The 15,026-nt window shown below is 46.3% G+C and overlaps 7 protein-coding genes across 7 annotated transcripts; 3 read left to right on the top strand and 4 right to left on the bottom strand.

Annotated features, from left to right (window-relative positions):
* Positions 1 to 146: 146 nt before the first annotated feature.
* Positions 147 to 2,639, bottom strand: PAAG_01864 (serine/threonine-protein kinase prp4; the record flags this gene model as incomplete). Its single annotated transcript, XM_015844471.1, has 2 exons — positions 147 to 1,627; positions 1,682 to 2,639. The coding sequence occupies 2 exons, from the start codon at positions 2,637 to 2,639 to the stop codon at positions 147 to 149; spliced, it is 2,439 nt and encodes an 812-aa protein (XP_015701475.1).
* A 573-nt stretch (positions 2,640 to 3,212) lies between these two features.
* On the top strand, positions 3,213 to 3,860 carry PAAG_01863 (hypothetical protein; the record flags this gene model as incomplete). The annotated part of the gene is made up of 4 exons (XM_015844470.1): positions 3,213 to 3,234; positions 3,339 to 3,428; positions 3,578 to 3,656; positions 3,746 to 3,860. The coding sequence occupies 4 exons, from the start codon at positions 3,213 to 3,215 to the stop codon at positions 3,858 to 3,860; spliced, it is 306 nt and encodes a 101-aa protein (XP_015701474.1).
* A 742-nt stretch (positions 3,861 to 4,602) lies between these two features.
* On the bottom strand, positions 4,603 to 6,569 carry PAAG_01862 (hypothetical protein; the record flags this gene model as incomplete). The annotated part of the gene is made up of 2 exons (XM_002795928.1): positions 4,603 to 6,250; positions 6,373 to 6,569. 2 exons carry the CDS (start codon positions 6,567 to 6,569, stop codon positions 4,603 to 4,605), a joined length of 1,845 nt encoding a protein of 614 aa, XP_002795974.1.
* Positions 6,570 to 7,409: 840 nt separating this feature from the next.
* PAAG_01861 (membrane-associated progesterone receptor component 1) lies at positions 7,410 to 8,201 on the top strand (the record flags this gene model as incomplete). The annotated part of the gene is made up of 4 exons (XM_002795927.2): positions 7,410 to 7,419; positions 7,485 to 7,509; positions 7,656 to 7,893; positions 7,968 to 8,201. 4 exons carry the CDS (start codon positions 7,410 to 7,412, stop codon positions 8,199 to 8,201), a joined length of 507 nt encoding a protein of 168 aa, XP_002795973.1.
* A 1,072-nt stretch (positions 8,202 to 9,273) lies between these two features.
* Positions 9,274 to 11,128, bottom strand: PAAG_01860 (hypothetical protein; the record flags this gene model as incomplete). The annotated part of the gene is made up of 4 exons (XM_002795926.2): positions 9,274 to 9,754; positions 9,819 to 10,589; positions 10,666 to 10,813; positions 11,044 to 11,128. The coding sequence occupies 4 exons, from the start codon at positions 11,126 to 11,128 to the stop codon at positions 9,274 to 9,276; spliced, it is 1,485 nt and encodes a 494-aa protein (XP_002795972.1).
* Positions 11,129 to 12,033: 905 nt separating this feature from the next.
* PAAG_01859 (PQ loop repeat protein) lies at positions 12,034 to 13,133 on the top strand (the record flags this gene model as incomplete). The annotated part of the gene is made up of 3 exons (XM_015844469.1): positions 12,034 to 12,116; positions 12,207 to 12,464; positions 12,545 to 13,133. The coding sequence occupies 3 exons, from the start codon at positions 12,034 to 12,036 to the stop codon at positions 13,131 to 13,133; spliced, it is 930 nt and encodes a 309-aa protein (XP_015701473.1).
* Positions 13,134 to 13,623: 490 nt separating this feature from the next.
* Positions 13,624 to 14,250, bottom strand: PAAG_01858 (hypothetical protein; the record flags this gene model as incomplete). The annotated part of the gene is made up of 2 exons (XM_002795924.2): positions 13,624 to 13,967; positions 14,046 to 14,250. The coding sequence occupies 2 exons, from the start codon at positions 14,248 to 14,250 to the stop codon at positions 13,624 to 13,626; spliced, it is 549 nt and encodes a 182-aa protein (XP_002795970.2).
* Positions 14,251 to 15,026: the final 776 nt, after the last annotated feature.

Raw genomic sequence — 15,026 nt, 5'->3', positions numbered from 1 at the left:
GAATACCTGGACGAGAGACAACAGGTCTGCTTCATCCAGCGATATATGTATTTGCAATGAAAGAAAAAGAGAAGAATTGAATCCACGCCCACAACACCATGCTACGTCATAGATTTCCACCCGACCTCCCTATCCCCCATCCCTCTTCAAACCTTATTTCGAGTGATGAACGGGTGCTTCAGTGCTTCCGAAGGTGTACATCTCTTCTCGGGATTGAAGTTCAAGCACCGATCCAACAAATCAATAAAAAGCGTAAGCTCCTTTATCTCCAAATCACTCAACCCTTTCGACCCTTTCCCCATCAACCTCGTTTTCAAATCTCTCGTCGGTTTCTTAAAGTCCACAATTCTCGTCACCATCCGGCCAGTGACCTTATCCTCTTCCACGCTGCGGAAGTTCAAAAACTCGTCGAAATGGAGATAGGTAAAAGTGCCCCGACGGAGGAATTTGGGTGGAAATTTACCGCGGCATTCCATTATGGAGCGGAGCATTTGATTATTAGTACGGCCTGTGAAGAGGATCTTGCCTGTGTACAGCTCAAAGAGGGTACAGCCAATAGACCACATGTCAATGGCATAATCGTAGGGGATCCCAAGGATAATTTCGGGAGCGCGGTAAAAGCGACTGACAAGATACGGGGTTATCTCGTTCTCGGATGCTGGAGACGCGGAACCGAGATCGCATACCTTGAGAAGGTTTCGATTTTCGTTAACGAGAAGGTTGTCTGGTTTTAGATCTGCGTGCAATATATTGCATTTGCGGAGCAGGCTGAGGCCTAGGAACATTTGGTGCGCGTATGTGCGGATAGCACGGAGATTGATACCAACATCACGACCGAACTTCTTGAGTACCTCGCGCAGATTCATGCTAAGATTCTCGAAGACAATGCAAAGATGGCCTTTATGGTCGAAATGCCTTTCAAATCGGATAATGTGTTTCTTGTCATCTGGGTCCGCTGCCAGAAGCTGTTCTAGTAATTCTATCTCTTTCATCCCGGCCTTTCTCATCGTATCATTATTGCGAATGATTTTAATGGCGACGAGCTTTCCTGTTTTCGAATCCGTAGCACGAACCACTGAAGAAAACATACCCTTGCCCAAATTTTGCTGCACATGATACCGCCCATCTACGAGCTCCCCCAGCATGACATTATAGTAACCTTCAGGGTCATCCCAGTTGTCCATCATACTCATATCGAGTTCCTGTGGTATACTTGGTTTAGAAATGGTTTCAGGTGCTTTAGAGGCAACAGGCACCTCTTCAGCGAACATATCATCATCATCTGGCGCAAACATATCTATATCTGAAACGTTCCTAGGTTCGCTTTGCCCTGGGGTTTCCACGATTGAGTTCGATACGGGAACGTCTTGCTTTGCTACTTTAGTTTCACCATAAACACCAGATGAGATATTTTCACCAAAATGTCTTTTGTCATGACGCATCTTATCCTCTCGCATGTCCTGGGTGGGATCGTAGTCGTAAGAGGATGGTTCCTCCTTATCAACACCGTTTGCAGTTTCAGCATTAGCATTAGCAAGGTCCTCATCCCGCGAAACTTTCAAATCAGTAGGAGAGGGAGCACCGGACGTATCGTCAGGTGTCTCTAAGGGTGTATTTGGACGGGAATCTGTAGAGTAATTAGCCAGAATGCTATGATCGTTTAACTGGAGGCATAACTGACCTGCTTTGTCATTGCGAGACGAGGATTGACCTGAATTCTGTGGTGTAGAGTCTGTCTCATTCCCAGCTTCCAGGGCCTTGACGAGGAGAGGTGTAGACTGATTACGATACTTAGCTTTGATGGCTTCACGGCGCTTTCTGCGTTGTTCAATCAGTGTAGCCTCATCGACAGGCTCCGGTGGGGGCTCATTGGCTTCATTATCATTGCTTGGAGCAGACGTACTAGATGTGCCGTTAGAAATAGTTCTGTCTTCGGGGGGAGTGACATACATATCCGATCTACCCGATGTAACAGCTGTGGGTGAAGATTGCCGCATCTGATTTCCTCGAGATTCAGCCAGTTGTCTCTGTTTTCGAGCGTCACCTAGGGGCTTCCCCCTCTCTCTCACTAACTGTTCAGTAACCTGCCTTCCGCCACCAGTGTAGGATTGACCATTCGGGTCACGGACCCTGGATATTCTGCCACTATCATTATCTCGTTCATCACCTGAATATTGCTTTGGCTTTCTAGTGTCGCGGAACGGAGATCGGCTTCGAGTCCTAGGGCGTTTCCTAGAATCGTAATAACTGTCATCTCGATCGAGATCGTGATACGCTTTCCGGCGCTGTTTGGCGCTATATCCATCGTGATATCTATCATCATATCTTGAAACTAACTGCTTTGATGATATCGTTCGATCACCCCTTCCAGAGTCTTCAGCAAAATTGCGGCTGCGTTTCTCGGCCCTGGATCCACGATACGGGGAGCGGGATCTCGACCTCGATCTCGAGATATCACGATGGTACGATCTGGGAAACGAGGCGGGGAATCTCGGAGCATAAGTATTGGTTCTGGTATTACGGTCAACGTTGATGCCATTAACAGAAGTCTGCGACGTAGTTGCCTTCGTATCTGAGCCTGATTCGATGATCTCACCCTCTGAAGGGGTCGATGGAGACCTCGACCGATGCGACGCCATCATGGCGATTCAAGAAGCAACAGGGATAGCCTCGACCAAACGTGGCGGGACGAACTTGGAAATGGTAATATTTTCGGTTAGCAAGAATTCAATTCTCGAAGTGTCAATGATGGTTTGGGTGATGGTGAAATGTCCAACCCGACTAGATATGTCCCAAAACCACGCGGCGCACCACTAGGAGCAACCCATGTGGTGGCTAACGGCAAAGCAAGGGGAAGAAAGGCTATTAAATGAGTAAAAGAGTTCCGATGGACTTGATGGCGAGGTGATGGCGAGGTGATGAGAATGAAGCTTGACGTCTGAGGTTCTGAGATCTGCGTGCGGGTACAAAAGTAGCAAGAGCGCTTGAATGCCAAGACAGTAGAAAGACACTAAACCATATTGGGATCTAGCGCAGCCTCCGAGTTCTTGGAGCCTCAGCCAAACTTTTTTAAAAGCCAACTTCAACCTTCAGTCAATCATGCGAAGAGCGATCTTGACCAACACGGTCCAAACCCTACGAAGATCATTCTCCCGTGCTCGAGTCTATCCGTCCTGAACACACACGTCAGTTCCATATAGAACCCTTAGCAAATGGGTGGCCAAGGAAGAGAGGGTATGTAACGAACCCAACAGGGCGTTGTATCCGGAAAATGTCCCTATTTCGATTATTTTGGAATCAACACTGTTCCCCGCCTCTGTTGCTAATTGTTTCTATAGGCGGAAAGGCGAAGCCTCTGAAAGCCCCCAAGAAGGAAAAGAAAGAGCTGGATGAGGAAGATCTTGCATTCAAAGAGAAGCAGCGAGCCGGTAAGGAACCTGTCTCTGTTTTTTGGCAATTCGTTTACCATTTATCCTCCTCCGGCCTCCCTGTCTCCCTCTGTTAACCCTCTTCTGGTCAACAGTTACATGGAGGACATTTCACACGCACCCGCAATATATACTGACTTAGTATCCAGATGCCAAAGCCAAAAAAGAATTAGCAGAAAAGGCAAAGGGGAAAGGCCCCCTGAACTCTGGACAGCAAGGGATCAAGAAGTCCGGGAAGAAATAAAAGAATACAAACAGCAACGCACCAACCACACTCACCATCCATTATTACCGCCAACCCATCTTTTCACACATAGTGACACTCGATCCAAGCGAGCAATATTTGGGAAAACCAATCGGGGTCGTGGCCAGGTTAACGCAACAAGTCCGCAGTTACGAATACACGAAGGAACGCAAGATTTGTGGAAATGATGAATGGCGAGAAGGCGTCTTCTGCATTCGTGGAATTACCCTAAACACCCCGTCCGATACTTGTAGAGTTCTGACGATAAAGGTCCTATTTTTGTGAAGGTAGTTTAGTTTTATTTGCTTGTTGATTTTTAATTGTAATTTTATTTTTTATTTTCCCGCTTTTTTCCCTGTTTTGCCTTTGTATTTCTATGAGACCAGTGGTGTTGAGACAACAATGCTGAAATAGAGAGTTACTATTGTGAATTAGTCTTTCTAGTCTTATCATAACTTGAGTATAATCTTTTGGTGACGAGGATGGAATGCTGCGGCCGGTTAAGGTAGATTGCAGTCTCTTAGGACACATGTTCTAGAAGCCCTTGAGGTTTCAGAAGCAAAATCAAACAAGGGTGAAAAGGGCAAAGGTATCTTCATAACAGTCCTTAAAAGCCAAACAATTTAAACCATAACAAAACGCCCAATAAACCCTCACAAACCTCACAAGACAGGGACGAGGTAAGCCAAATATGCCAACATGCATAGAAGGAAAACACTCAAAATTATCCACTAGAAGCTCCTGGATACCAAAAGAAGCTCAAAAATATGTGGAGGTTGGGAAAGAGAAAAGGTAACAAACCTGGCCAGCCACCAAAAAGAAAATAGGGGTATATCACTGAACAAAGTCAAAATAAAAAGTGGGAGAGAAAGAAACCCGTTAAGCAAAAGCCACCTAAAACAGACAAAAAAAAAAAAAAAAAAAAAAGGCTCAGTAGTCCTCAGTAACCCTCTTAATCCAAATGCTAGATGGCTGATAAAACTCCTCCTGATCCTGCTTCTTGCGCGCCCTCATCAACTTCATCCCAACATCGTGTTCCTCCTTCCTAATCTCCACAAGTTCGTTATTCAAACTTGCGACAGACCTCTTAACCTCGCTTCTCGTCGCAATGTCATACGCGATTGAGCTGGGCTGTATTACCTGCGTCAACTCATGGATGATCGTGTTGATGTTATCCTTGCGTCGGGCGAGGTCGTTCATCTTAGCCTCCATGGCATCGATGCGGTTGCCCGCTTCCATCTCTGGTGGGCTGCGGGGTAAAGTCTTTGCGGTCCACGTTGACATTTCTGAGGGGGTGGGTTTGCGTGCCATGACTTTGGTGAAGGTTTGCGAGATGGGCTTTTTCTTTCCTGCCGCCATGTAAGGGACGGGCGGAGCCTCTTTATCAGCGCTTCGAGGGCGGGGTGTTCCGGGTGGGCTGTTTGCTGGTTCCGTTGGTGCATATGTAGTAGCGCTAAAACGACTTGATGGCTGTTGTTCCAGATTTATGTCTTGGAGCATCGTGGCAAGATACAAGCCTGGGGTTGCCTGGTGGATCGCCTTGGGGGCTTCAGATTGCGCGGGTGTCCCGCTCCCAGAGCTAAAAGCAGGGGGGAGGAAATGTTTGGATGATGTTGGGGTATTGCTACCTGCTTTTAGAGGAACGACGGGTTTAATAGTCAGGTCAGGAGTCACATGGCCACCCTCTTTTGATATAGACACGGTACGTGGTCGATGTCCGCCCGTAGCGTTAGTGGTCGGGAGCATTTTTCGTTCTACTCCTTGACGGCTATCTTTTCGGGGTGGGAGTTGGGTTTGAATACTTAGGGGCTGTGTCCGTAGCGCTTTCTTGGTCTCTATAGGGTTGACAATGGCAGTTCGTCCACTTGCGCCTTTCCATGGCTCTCGAGGAGGCGGAATCCGAGCGGGATCGTCCTTGTCGACCTTAACATCTATATCAGTTTGGCGCCGCCCTTCCATAATTTTTTTCCTTGCCTGGTTCAATTCTTTCCCTTTAGCACGGAAATTAAACCCCTGTTTAGATGTCTGCTTTGTCGTCGGACTCTTCTTCGTGGCTATACTCCCAGGAATAACTTGTGCAACCTTGCCCTTTTCACTTTCGGTGGGTTCCCCCGAAAAGTCGTCCCATCTTGTGAGTCTGTTTGAAGCCTCTCTTGGGGACGTCGGCTTCAGTCTTGTAGGTGGAGGAGGCAGTTCGTATGATTGAGAAGGCGCTCGCACTGTTGTGTTCGTTTTGGTGGGGACATCCTTAGGGGGAACAGGCAAAGCGGTCGCAAGCCAGATTTCTCTTGGAGGTGGGAACTGCGGAAGGGGCTCATCTATGGGAGATACATCAGGACTTTCGCGATATCCGCCGGGTATAAATATCGGAGAATCTGGCGGCGAAATATCTGTATATTTGTTGTCACGATACCCGGTCTGATAAGTGTTGTAGTTCCTTGACGGATGCGTATTGTATCTGGTTGATGACAGATCAGGTTCAGGTTGTAGATAGGAATCGCGTTCCGAATATATCGATGAAGTCACTGCAGGTCGTGACGGAGGGTTTCTCCTGAGGGTTGTCGGCTCCATTGATTTACTTGCGAGTTTAGGTAAGAAATTAGTTAAACTGAGGTGGCTCACGGTCGCATAGATATAACTACTACTGGGAGGAAGAGGGAGGTACATTCATAGAGGATGGAAATTGGGACATTTACTCACAATGGTAGAGGGGGTAGGCCTGGCCCGCAATGATGACCCTTTTCCTGCCGACTGTGGCTATCGTTGGCGTGGTGCTCACGATTAGCGGGAGTATTGATGCTTGTCATGTTCCGGAGAGCGGCATTATCGAATGTGGTCGCGAGTAGCGTGGGATTTCCAATTTCTCGCTCTTTAGCAGATCGATTCTTCTTCCACATTATTACTGTTCAAGAGCGGCGGAGTATTGTTGAATATTCAGGCAAGCATATTTTCCCCCCTTATATCGTAATTTAGAGACTGTTGAACTCTGTTTAAAATAACGAGATTGAAGAAACTTGGAAGTAACAGTAGAAATTAGGGTTGCGGTCATAGTAGAGTCCTCCTAGTAGAGTGTCAGTATTTTATTCACGCATCCCGCCGCGAACTGGTGAAGCAATGGCTTCTCTAGCCCCGGAGCGACACAACCCTTTAATTTGGAGACAATGGGTCCGAATTCGAGGATTATGTTCACTTACCTACGTGCCTGGGCCAATCAACACGCGCTAAAAGTGGAATAGCAACTCGTCATCAAACCCAGGGCTGGGCTAATTAGAAATTATCATAAATTAAGGTGTTGTCCACGGGCACTCCGAAAAAGCCCTTGGAGACGATAGCCATGGCGACTGTTAGTAACCAATTTCTACAGTCACTGAATGGAGATCGCCAAAGACACAGAGTTGAGCAATCCAGGCCAGTAATAAATGCGCTCCATGGTTTAGTAAATGTTTGATAAATTGATAAATATTTATTGTATGAGATACCTCGGATGATTGAGTGTTGAATGCAATGATAGGCTTTGAAATGCCTATGTACCTGTCTCACGTGGTTTCAGGTGTAATCATGTGATATCTGCCGATTGGCTCTGCTTTCTCAGCCCATGAGGGCGACGAACAAAATGGTTTTGACAATGAGGACGAGGATGTTGTCGATTTGCCTTGAAACATCCCCCAAAAACCCGACACTAAGTCTACAGACTCCAAGTCGCAGCTAACTTGGCATCTGGTGCTGAGAGATTCAAGATGGCAACAGGTACGCCCTATTATTCCACCAGCGTTTGTTTTAAACCGGCTAACTCCAGCGCCCGGCCAACCCAGATACTGCTTCCCCACCAGCTGAAGTGTAAGTTTTAATATATGAACTTTCATTATCCTGACATGCAGATAATGGGGTTTCTATTGAAACTAGCAGCGAGAAATGAATAATGATTTTTTTTTTTTTTTTTAAAAAAAAAAAAAAGTAGAAAAAAAATACTAAGAACAAAACAGTGTTTCCATCGCCTCCCCAATAAACCTCATCCTCGTTTCCCTATTCGTTCTCCTGGTATACTTCCACTTCCGCCCGCGGCAACCACTCACCCTCCCCAAAGGACGTCCCCCAGTAGTCTTCCGCGTTTTCACCCCAACAACTCTTCTTCCATACAATGGCAAAGATGGCAGCCCCGTCTACCTAGCTGTGCGCGGGAGGGTGTTCGATGTCTCCTCCGGACGCAATTTCTATGGTCCAGTAAGCCATACAAATATAGATATCCCCAGAAGAAAATAATCAGACTAAATAATGAATTTGTTACACACGTACAGGGCGGTCCGTATGAGAATTTCGCCGGCAGAGATGCAACTCGTGGATTGGCATGTCAGAGCTTTGACGAGGAAATGCTAACGAAGGACCTCAAGGGACCTCTGGATGATCTAAGCGGGTTGGATGCGGAGCAGATGGATAATTTGCGCAGCTGGGAGGTGCGGTTTCTGGAGAAGTATCTTGTCGTTGGCATGTTGGTTGCCGAAGGGGATCCCGAAGCACCTAAGTCCGGTTGATTGATAATATGCGGTTGGGTTAAACCAGTGATGAGTGAGGTGGAAACAGAATAATTATTCAAGTCCTCCTTCGGCTGCGCAACATGATGATTTTTTTGGTGGTTTTGTATACTCCTGATGTCCCTTAGGAGATGTATGTATAATGGACTGTCTTTATTTACAGGTAATTTTTTTATTTGACGAAACTACAGGATTTTATCAACTACAGAGATGGCATGACAAAAGCGGTCTGGGCGTGTTTTGGTTGGGTGATTCCTCTATAAAGGGCGTCACTGCAATGCGGACGGAACTCTTGAAATTCTGTTATCGTCTTCCTCTGTCTACATCCTGGGCTAGTGCCTGCATACGTTGGGCCAAAAGGAAGGATATGGGTGGGATCGAAATATCAGGGAGAAAATAACTCAACAAATCCTTGTGTAAGTCATCAGTCAACTGCTCTCGAGTAATATTAACTTCCCATCAAACAACGCGAATACCCAGATAAAAGGGACGTGCAAGAAAGAAGTCTGTAATTTTAATTACAGACTACTTCTGTTCAGCAGCATCCTTGTGCCTGTCCGTGGTCTATATGTTTGCATGAATAGCACCTTCAATATTGGGATCATCATACAAATAATCGATGAAATCAATCCAATGGGCAACTGAAACTAATAGGTAATGGCTTCAATTCGAAAATGGAGTTAGCATGCTAACTAAACTACTTTTGACAAATTCAATGCCCTAAGCAAGGAGCAAACAACAGATGAACCCCCAGGCTGTGAAGGTAGGTATAATAGCAATGTAAGGGGGAAGGGGAAAGCAGAAAAAGACATCAAAATCCTTCTTGTTTGATTTTCTCACTTCATAGAGCATATCATCATTAAAGATCATCATCACAATACGACAGGAACGAAGCGCAAGCAGAAAGCGGAAATGGAGTGACTCGAAAACAACGCGAGAGCCGAAATAGAAGCAAAATGGATGAAGGAGCAAGCAAATGGGGAGTTCAGAATCGTCCACCTCATACAACCAATCCTCCTCAACGCCCATGTACACGTTGCTCCCAGGACCTAATGGGCCTAGAGAGTTTTATTTAGAGCTCGTCGGCCACCCGTCTAGCAGTGTGAGAAATCTTCTTCTTGAAAGTGTCGGCAGTCTTTTCCCCTTCCTTTCTTCCACTCAACGCGCCGATTTTCAATTGATCAAATGCCCACTGCAGACCATTCTGCAACCGGGAGAAGAGTGTTGGCTGCGGCTCCTGCTTGAGGATTCCATAGCGGAAATAGTCAGCATTCCGCGTAGCCTCAGCGCGCAATCTGTTCATATTCCAGGATTTATGTTCCTTGACTCCATATGACTCGAGATACTTTTCCAAATCGTGCCGGGACCAGGTATTGAACGCGGCGTCTTTGACATTCGCTGCCTGCTTTGCTAGGTATTGAGTGACCTTTGCAAAATCCGCCCCACTGGTTTTTGAGGCTTGTGCGAATGCGGACTGTGCCTTTCTCACGAGTTCCTCGCGTGTATAACCAACATCTTTCATCATTTTTTGGTGTTGGGAAGAGAGATATTTTCTGTATGCGCTAAGGGTTAGCATGGTGATCGATAGTAATGGTGTGCTAGAAACATTTCGTTTACCCTAAATTTTCCTTGTTCCAGGTATCAAATGTCCAAACCGAACTTCCATTCATAGCTTTGTGTCTGTGAAGTCGCACTTTGGCCACAAGTTCATCTCGTTTCGTCCCTTGCGGAACTGGCACACCCCGTGCATCCAAGTAAGCCTTGAGGCGCGAGTCAGACCATTGCTTGATTGCTGAATTGAACATGTCTTCCATCTTCAACTCTGCATCCTCTGTCGCGCGAGCAAATTCATTTCCGGCTTTCGAAGTGGCAGCACCATATGCGCTAGAGATAGAAGATGCAGGGCTGCTGATCAAGGAAGCGCGGTGCTTGCGTGCAAGGGCAATAAGCTCATTGCGTTTTGACCCTTGAGGAACCTTGATTCCATGCTCGTCGAAGAACTTTTTGAAGTCAGAGTCCGACCAGGAATTAAATAGCGCCTCCGTTAGTGTTTGCTGCGCAGCCTTAGCCGATGAAGAAGCCTCCACGGCAACTCGCTGAGCTTCTAGACTGGCGAGACGTGCATTACGACGCACAGTGGCAATCAGTTTATCACGAGTTGATGGTTGGGGGACGTGGTATCCCTGACTGTCAAGATACCCCTTGAGGTCTGATTCCGACCATTGCTCGTAAAGCCAGTTCCCAGGATATAATGTGGTCTGTCCAAGTTTTTTGGCAACTGTCTCGAAGTTTTCTCGAACGGTAGCCAAGAGAGTGTCACGCTTCTTCGGCTGAGGACTAGGAATCCCATGCTTATCTAGGAAGGCCTTCAGTTGGGAATCGCTCCAACTAAAAAAAAAAAAAAAAAAAAAAAAAAAATTGTCAGGCCATTTATCATCCAAAACATAGTTGTATAAGCGCATACCTGTCAAAAATCCATTCTTTCGCACTATGCAGAGTGTCGGACGCGTGCTCCGCAGTGTGTGATAAAGGAATCTGAATGTGCGATTCCCAATTAGTTTTCACGAGTTCCTCAAGATCCTTACGATCTGCTGGGGTCGGATATGGGATATCTATGTGGATATTAGCAGAGATTCACATGGTTTTCGTAAGGTGAAAAATTCTTGAGAAACTTGCCGTGGTCAGAAAGCCAGCGTTCTAACTCGGTTTCGTGCCATCTGTTATAGACTGTTAAAAATACCTAGTTAGCTTTCCAAATGTTCCACAGCTGCTAAACGGCAGACATTGTACAAACGCTGGTGATTTAAACACAACCTTGCACCGCATGGACAGCAGAACATACCAGCCTTGGTAAACCAGTTCCTTGAACCCGTCGTTTCCGTCACAGCTAAAACGAATACAAGGCCCGTAGCCCATGAGAATCTCATGTTGGGCCTCTATGATAAATACGCTCTGTCGATCGAGTGGCAAGTTGGTACGAATGACAATTGTACATCAACAACTAACAGTAGACACAAAGTTCCGATTCCACGATATGGAGCGGACAGGACTTTATAGACAAATTGACAATAATGTCCTCTTTATTCGAGTTTTATCAATAAGAAGGCAGCGAAGGCAGCGAACCGATCTCAGGAATATATGGCAACATAAAGGCAGGTGTTACTTGCTTGGCTCCCTATGACTGAAGTGTGACGTAGTGTGATACAACAACTGGAAAATGGGAGGTTGACAGCGGGCAGAGAGATTCCCTGAAAGTTCCCAGTTTAATGCGAAACCCATCTTTTCAAATAGCTAGTTATTAAATACCCTCCAATTTGCCCCTTTTATTGCAGCTCCTCAATCGTAGCTCTACAGGGCAAATATTTATCTTTTCAACCGAGAGAGGATTGATTGATGTAGAGTTTTGAACTGTGGGGACGCTTCAAGGCCTCAAACGGCATGATGTCATTTTCACGTGACAGAAGTCCTCGATCGGTAATGTTGGAGCCTAGGCTTCCTATTACGGACTAGCGCCCTGCACGCGGCATTTTGCCCCCCAAAGTGCGGCTTTGATAGCTGCCCAATACAACCAATCAGAGGGCAGAAGAGGTGCGTCTGACAACAGCCCTTGGACGCCAGGGTCTTTTTAACCCGCCGTCAGCCAGCGAGCGACCCTTGAACCTCAGGGTATTTCCGCAGCTTCAAATTCCTTCCGACTGGCCGTTCAAACTCCTTCAGCGCTATGTAGAGAGATAAAAGTTATAGGCGGAATCACATATACTAAGTTCCAGCGTCCACCTTTTCAATGCTCCTCAGATCCCAACGTCTTTGAACTCGTCTCCAACAGCTCATCATGAACATCATGAACGACCCCCCCTTTAGCCCGCATTGTAAAGAGCTGGCCTCGCCAAACCCGTGGAATTTCGCTCTTTCGCTGTAAGGATTGGCTGCTGTAATCCTGATATGTGTCTGGTTCGAGATTGTGGCTTTTAGGGCGGCTTTACTAACCCATGCGATTTCTCATAGAGGCATTCTGTTCGGCATTCTTCTTTCCTACCTGCCACAGCTCTATAGGATTATCTCCCGACGGTCTTCCTTTGGCATATCGCCATATTTTATTCTGCTGGGAACCACATCGGGGACGTTTGCATTTACGAACATACTTGTCCTGCCAAGAAGTTCACAGGATATTGCGTGTTGCAGAGAGCTTAATGGATTCTCATGCTTTGCCGGCTTGCTGGGTATACTCCAGGTTGGGGTGCAAGCGCTGTGCTTCTTTGTAGTGTAAGATAGTTCCCAGCCCTTCATATAGACACAGATGAGCTGTGGAATAAGAAGCAAACTGACACAATCAACCCGTCTAGTCTTTCCCTTTTCATCATCTTCTTTCCCCGCTCCATCCCTTCACATGCCGTCAAATCCTTATCCACCACCACAACGCCCTCTTTCCGTATAGCCCTCATCGTCGGCGCAATATGCGTTATCCAAACAATTGCCACGGCCATCGTTGGCATTACTGTTGTCGTTGCGCATCCAGACCAGCGTCAGTTCTGCGCAAACGTATTCGGAATTATCGCAGCTGTCCTTTCCTCCATTCAATATTTCCCCCAGATCTACACAACATTCCACCTACGCCGCATTGGTAGCCTGAGTATTCCCACGATGTGCATTCAGACTCCAGGTAGTCTCGTATGGGCCGCTAGTCTAGCAGCACGACTCGGGACGGAGGGCTGGAGTTCGTGGGGTGTTTATGTGGTCACAGCTTTATTACAAGGAACCTTACTCGTGATGGGTATTTATTTCGAATATATCCAACCTCCGAAGGCAGATAGCGATATCACCACTGAGGGAATTTCGGAAACGGAGAACGGTGCTAATGGGACCGTTCTTTCGTCCAGCAGCGAGGAGATCAATCCTACTGAAGAAACCCCGCTACTTCAAAGCTTGGGGTAATTTGAATCGCCTTTATTAGATATATATATATCTGCATTTCAGATTTTTGAATTCCCAATAGAATATCATTTTCACATGAGAGGCATCACGGCTGTATATGTCTGCCTATTTTCATATTCTCCTTTTGGCCAGGGCGCAGGACGGGATGGCATAAATTTGGTCCGATTCTATCTATGGACATAACAATGTTATGACCAGAGAGCTTATACAATTTTTCTGACCCTGGGGCGCCTTTATCCAGCTGCAATTTCTGCAGGATATTCAATGAACCAGTCCATAATCCATAGCAACAGGGGACGTCGACAAAAAAAAAAAAAAAAAAAAAAAATGCAAGCACATTTTCCGTATCCATTCAAGACCAGCCTCTCCACCATTAAAATGATTGTGCAGTGCCACCAGAGTGAACTCGCTCAGTTCAGCCCCCCTCAAAAAAAAAAGAAAACAAAATCGAACAAAGCATCCTGGCTATATTTCTCCATCAACCAACCACCTACTCACCCTCGTTCTTAAAACTCTCAACCTCTTCCTCCAAAGTACGGAACTCCACCTTGTGATCAATCTGAGAGACAGCCCTATCATACCTTCTTTCAACTTCCTCGTTATGTTTCCTGACTTCTTCCTCGTACTCCTCTTCCCTTTTCAACTCCTCGGGGCTTAGTTCTTCCTTCGAAGGACGCTTGGGATGCTGTGCATCTATGCCACTATGCTGGTATTCGTCGCTGAGGGTAGGGCGCGCCTTGTTGGAAGGGATACGGTGTTCAAATTCGTCATTGAAAGAGTCTGTTTCGGCTCGGTCTGGGGTTACTTTGTATTTCCGGTGGTAATGTTCCTCCTCTATTGCTTACATCTAGTTAAGTATCTAATTCTTTGCTTTTCTGTTTCCTTGTAGTTGGTGGGTGGAGGAGTGCTCACCATCGCCATGACCATATGCTGGACCCCTCTCCTTTGTACCGTCACTCTTCCCTGATGATCCTTCAGAATAAGCACATTTCCCTAACCACCGTCCAATGTGACCTGCAGGTTGATTCAATGCCGCCCCTGGAGGCGACAATTGCGGGGAGAATGCTTGAAGCCGTAGCCCTACTCGGGGAACAACTGTCCGAAGTAACTGAATCATTCAAATGTGATCGTTTTTCGTTCGTTGCTTTTATATTTTATTCTTCGCCCCGTACGTTTTTGCTGAGTTTGCTCAGTTCTCTCCGTTTTCAGATGTAGAAAAGGATGCGAGAGAAGTACGAAACTTAGACCGAACTTGGGTTGTTTTCTTCTGTTCATCGAACTCAACAAACCGTTGGAAATTGGTATGAAAAGCTATTAAAATAGGATAGAGTTGCAGGAAGGAATATTGCCCATTTTCTTCTTTCTTTCCTTTTTTTTTTTATCATTCACTCTATTCAGCCCACAAGAAAAAGTGAATTAGAGGGATATGTTTTTTTCTGTTGTCTACCTGTGTTTTTCTTGCGCGAACATCAGCCCATACCCCGCCCCACCCCACTTCCCCAAAAGCCCTCAACCCTTGTAGATGAGGTCAAGCATTCACCTAGGGACCTAGCCATAAAGCAGCTCTGTCAAGTAGCATAAGTATCAACTGTTGATCGCTCGACTGGTCCCTCGTGTGACAGTGACGTATGGTATGGAGCAACAACCGCCTAAGGGTGAATGAAGCTTTCCGGGGTATCTAAGTACGTAGAACACCACCGTTTCTCCTCTGTTCCCTGAATAGTGGGCAACAAAAAGCGGAGTAATATAATATTTGAACATATTTGCTTACATTTCGAGAGTTATTTGCTCTTTTTCAAGCTGGAGAGCTTGGAGGATTTCAGCGGGTCTGTATGGAGGCAAGGACTGTTTTGGAGATTTGAGATGGACGAATCATCGTAGACATCAGAAAAT

Source organism: Paracoccidioides lutzii (assembly GCF_000150705.2).
Source record: "Paracoccidioides lutzii Pb01 unplaced genomic scaffold supercont2.4, whole genome shotgun sequence".
NCBI classification, from domain to species: domain Eukaryota; kingdom Fungi; phylum Ascomycota; class Eurotiomycetes; order Onygenales; family Ajellomycetaceae; genus Paracoccidioides; species Paracoccidioides lutzii.
This window is presented reverse-complemented; position numbering and strand designations above follow the sequence as displayed.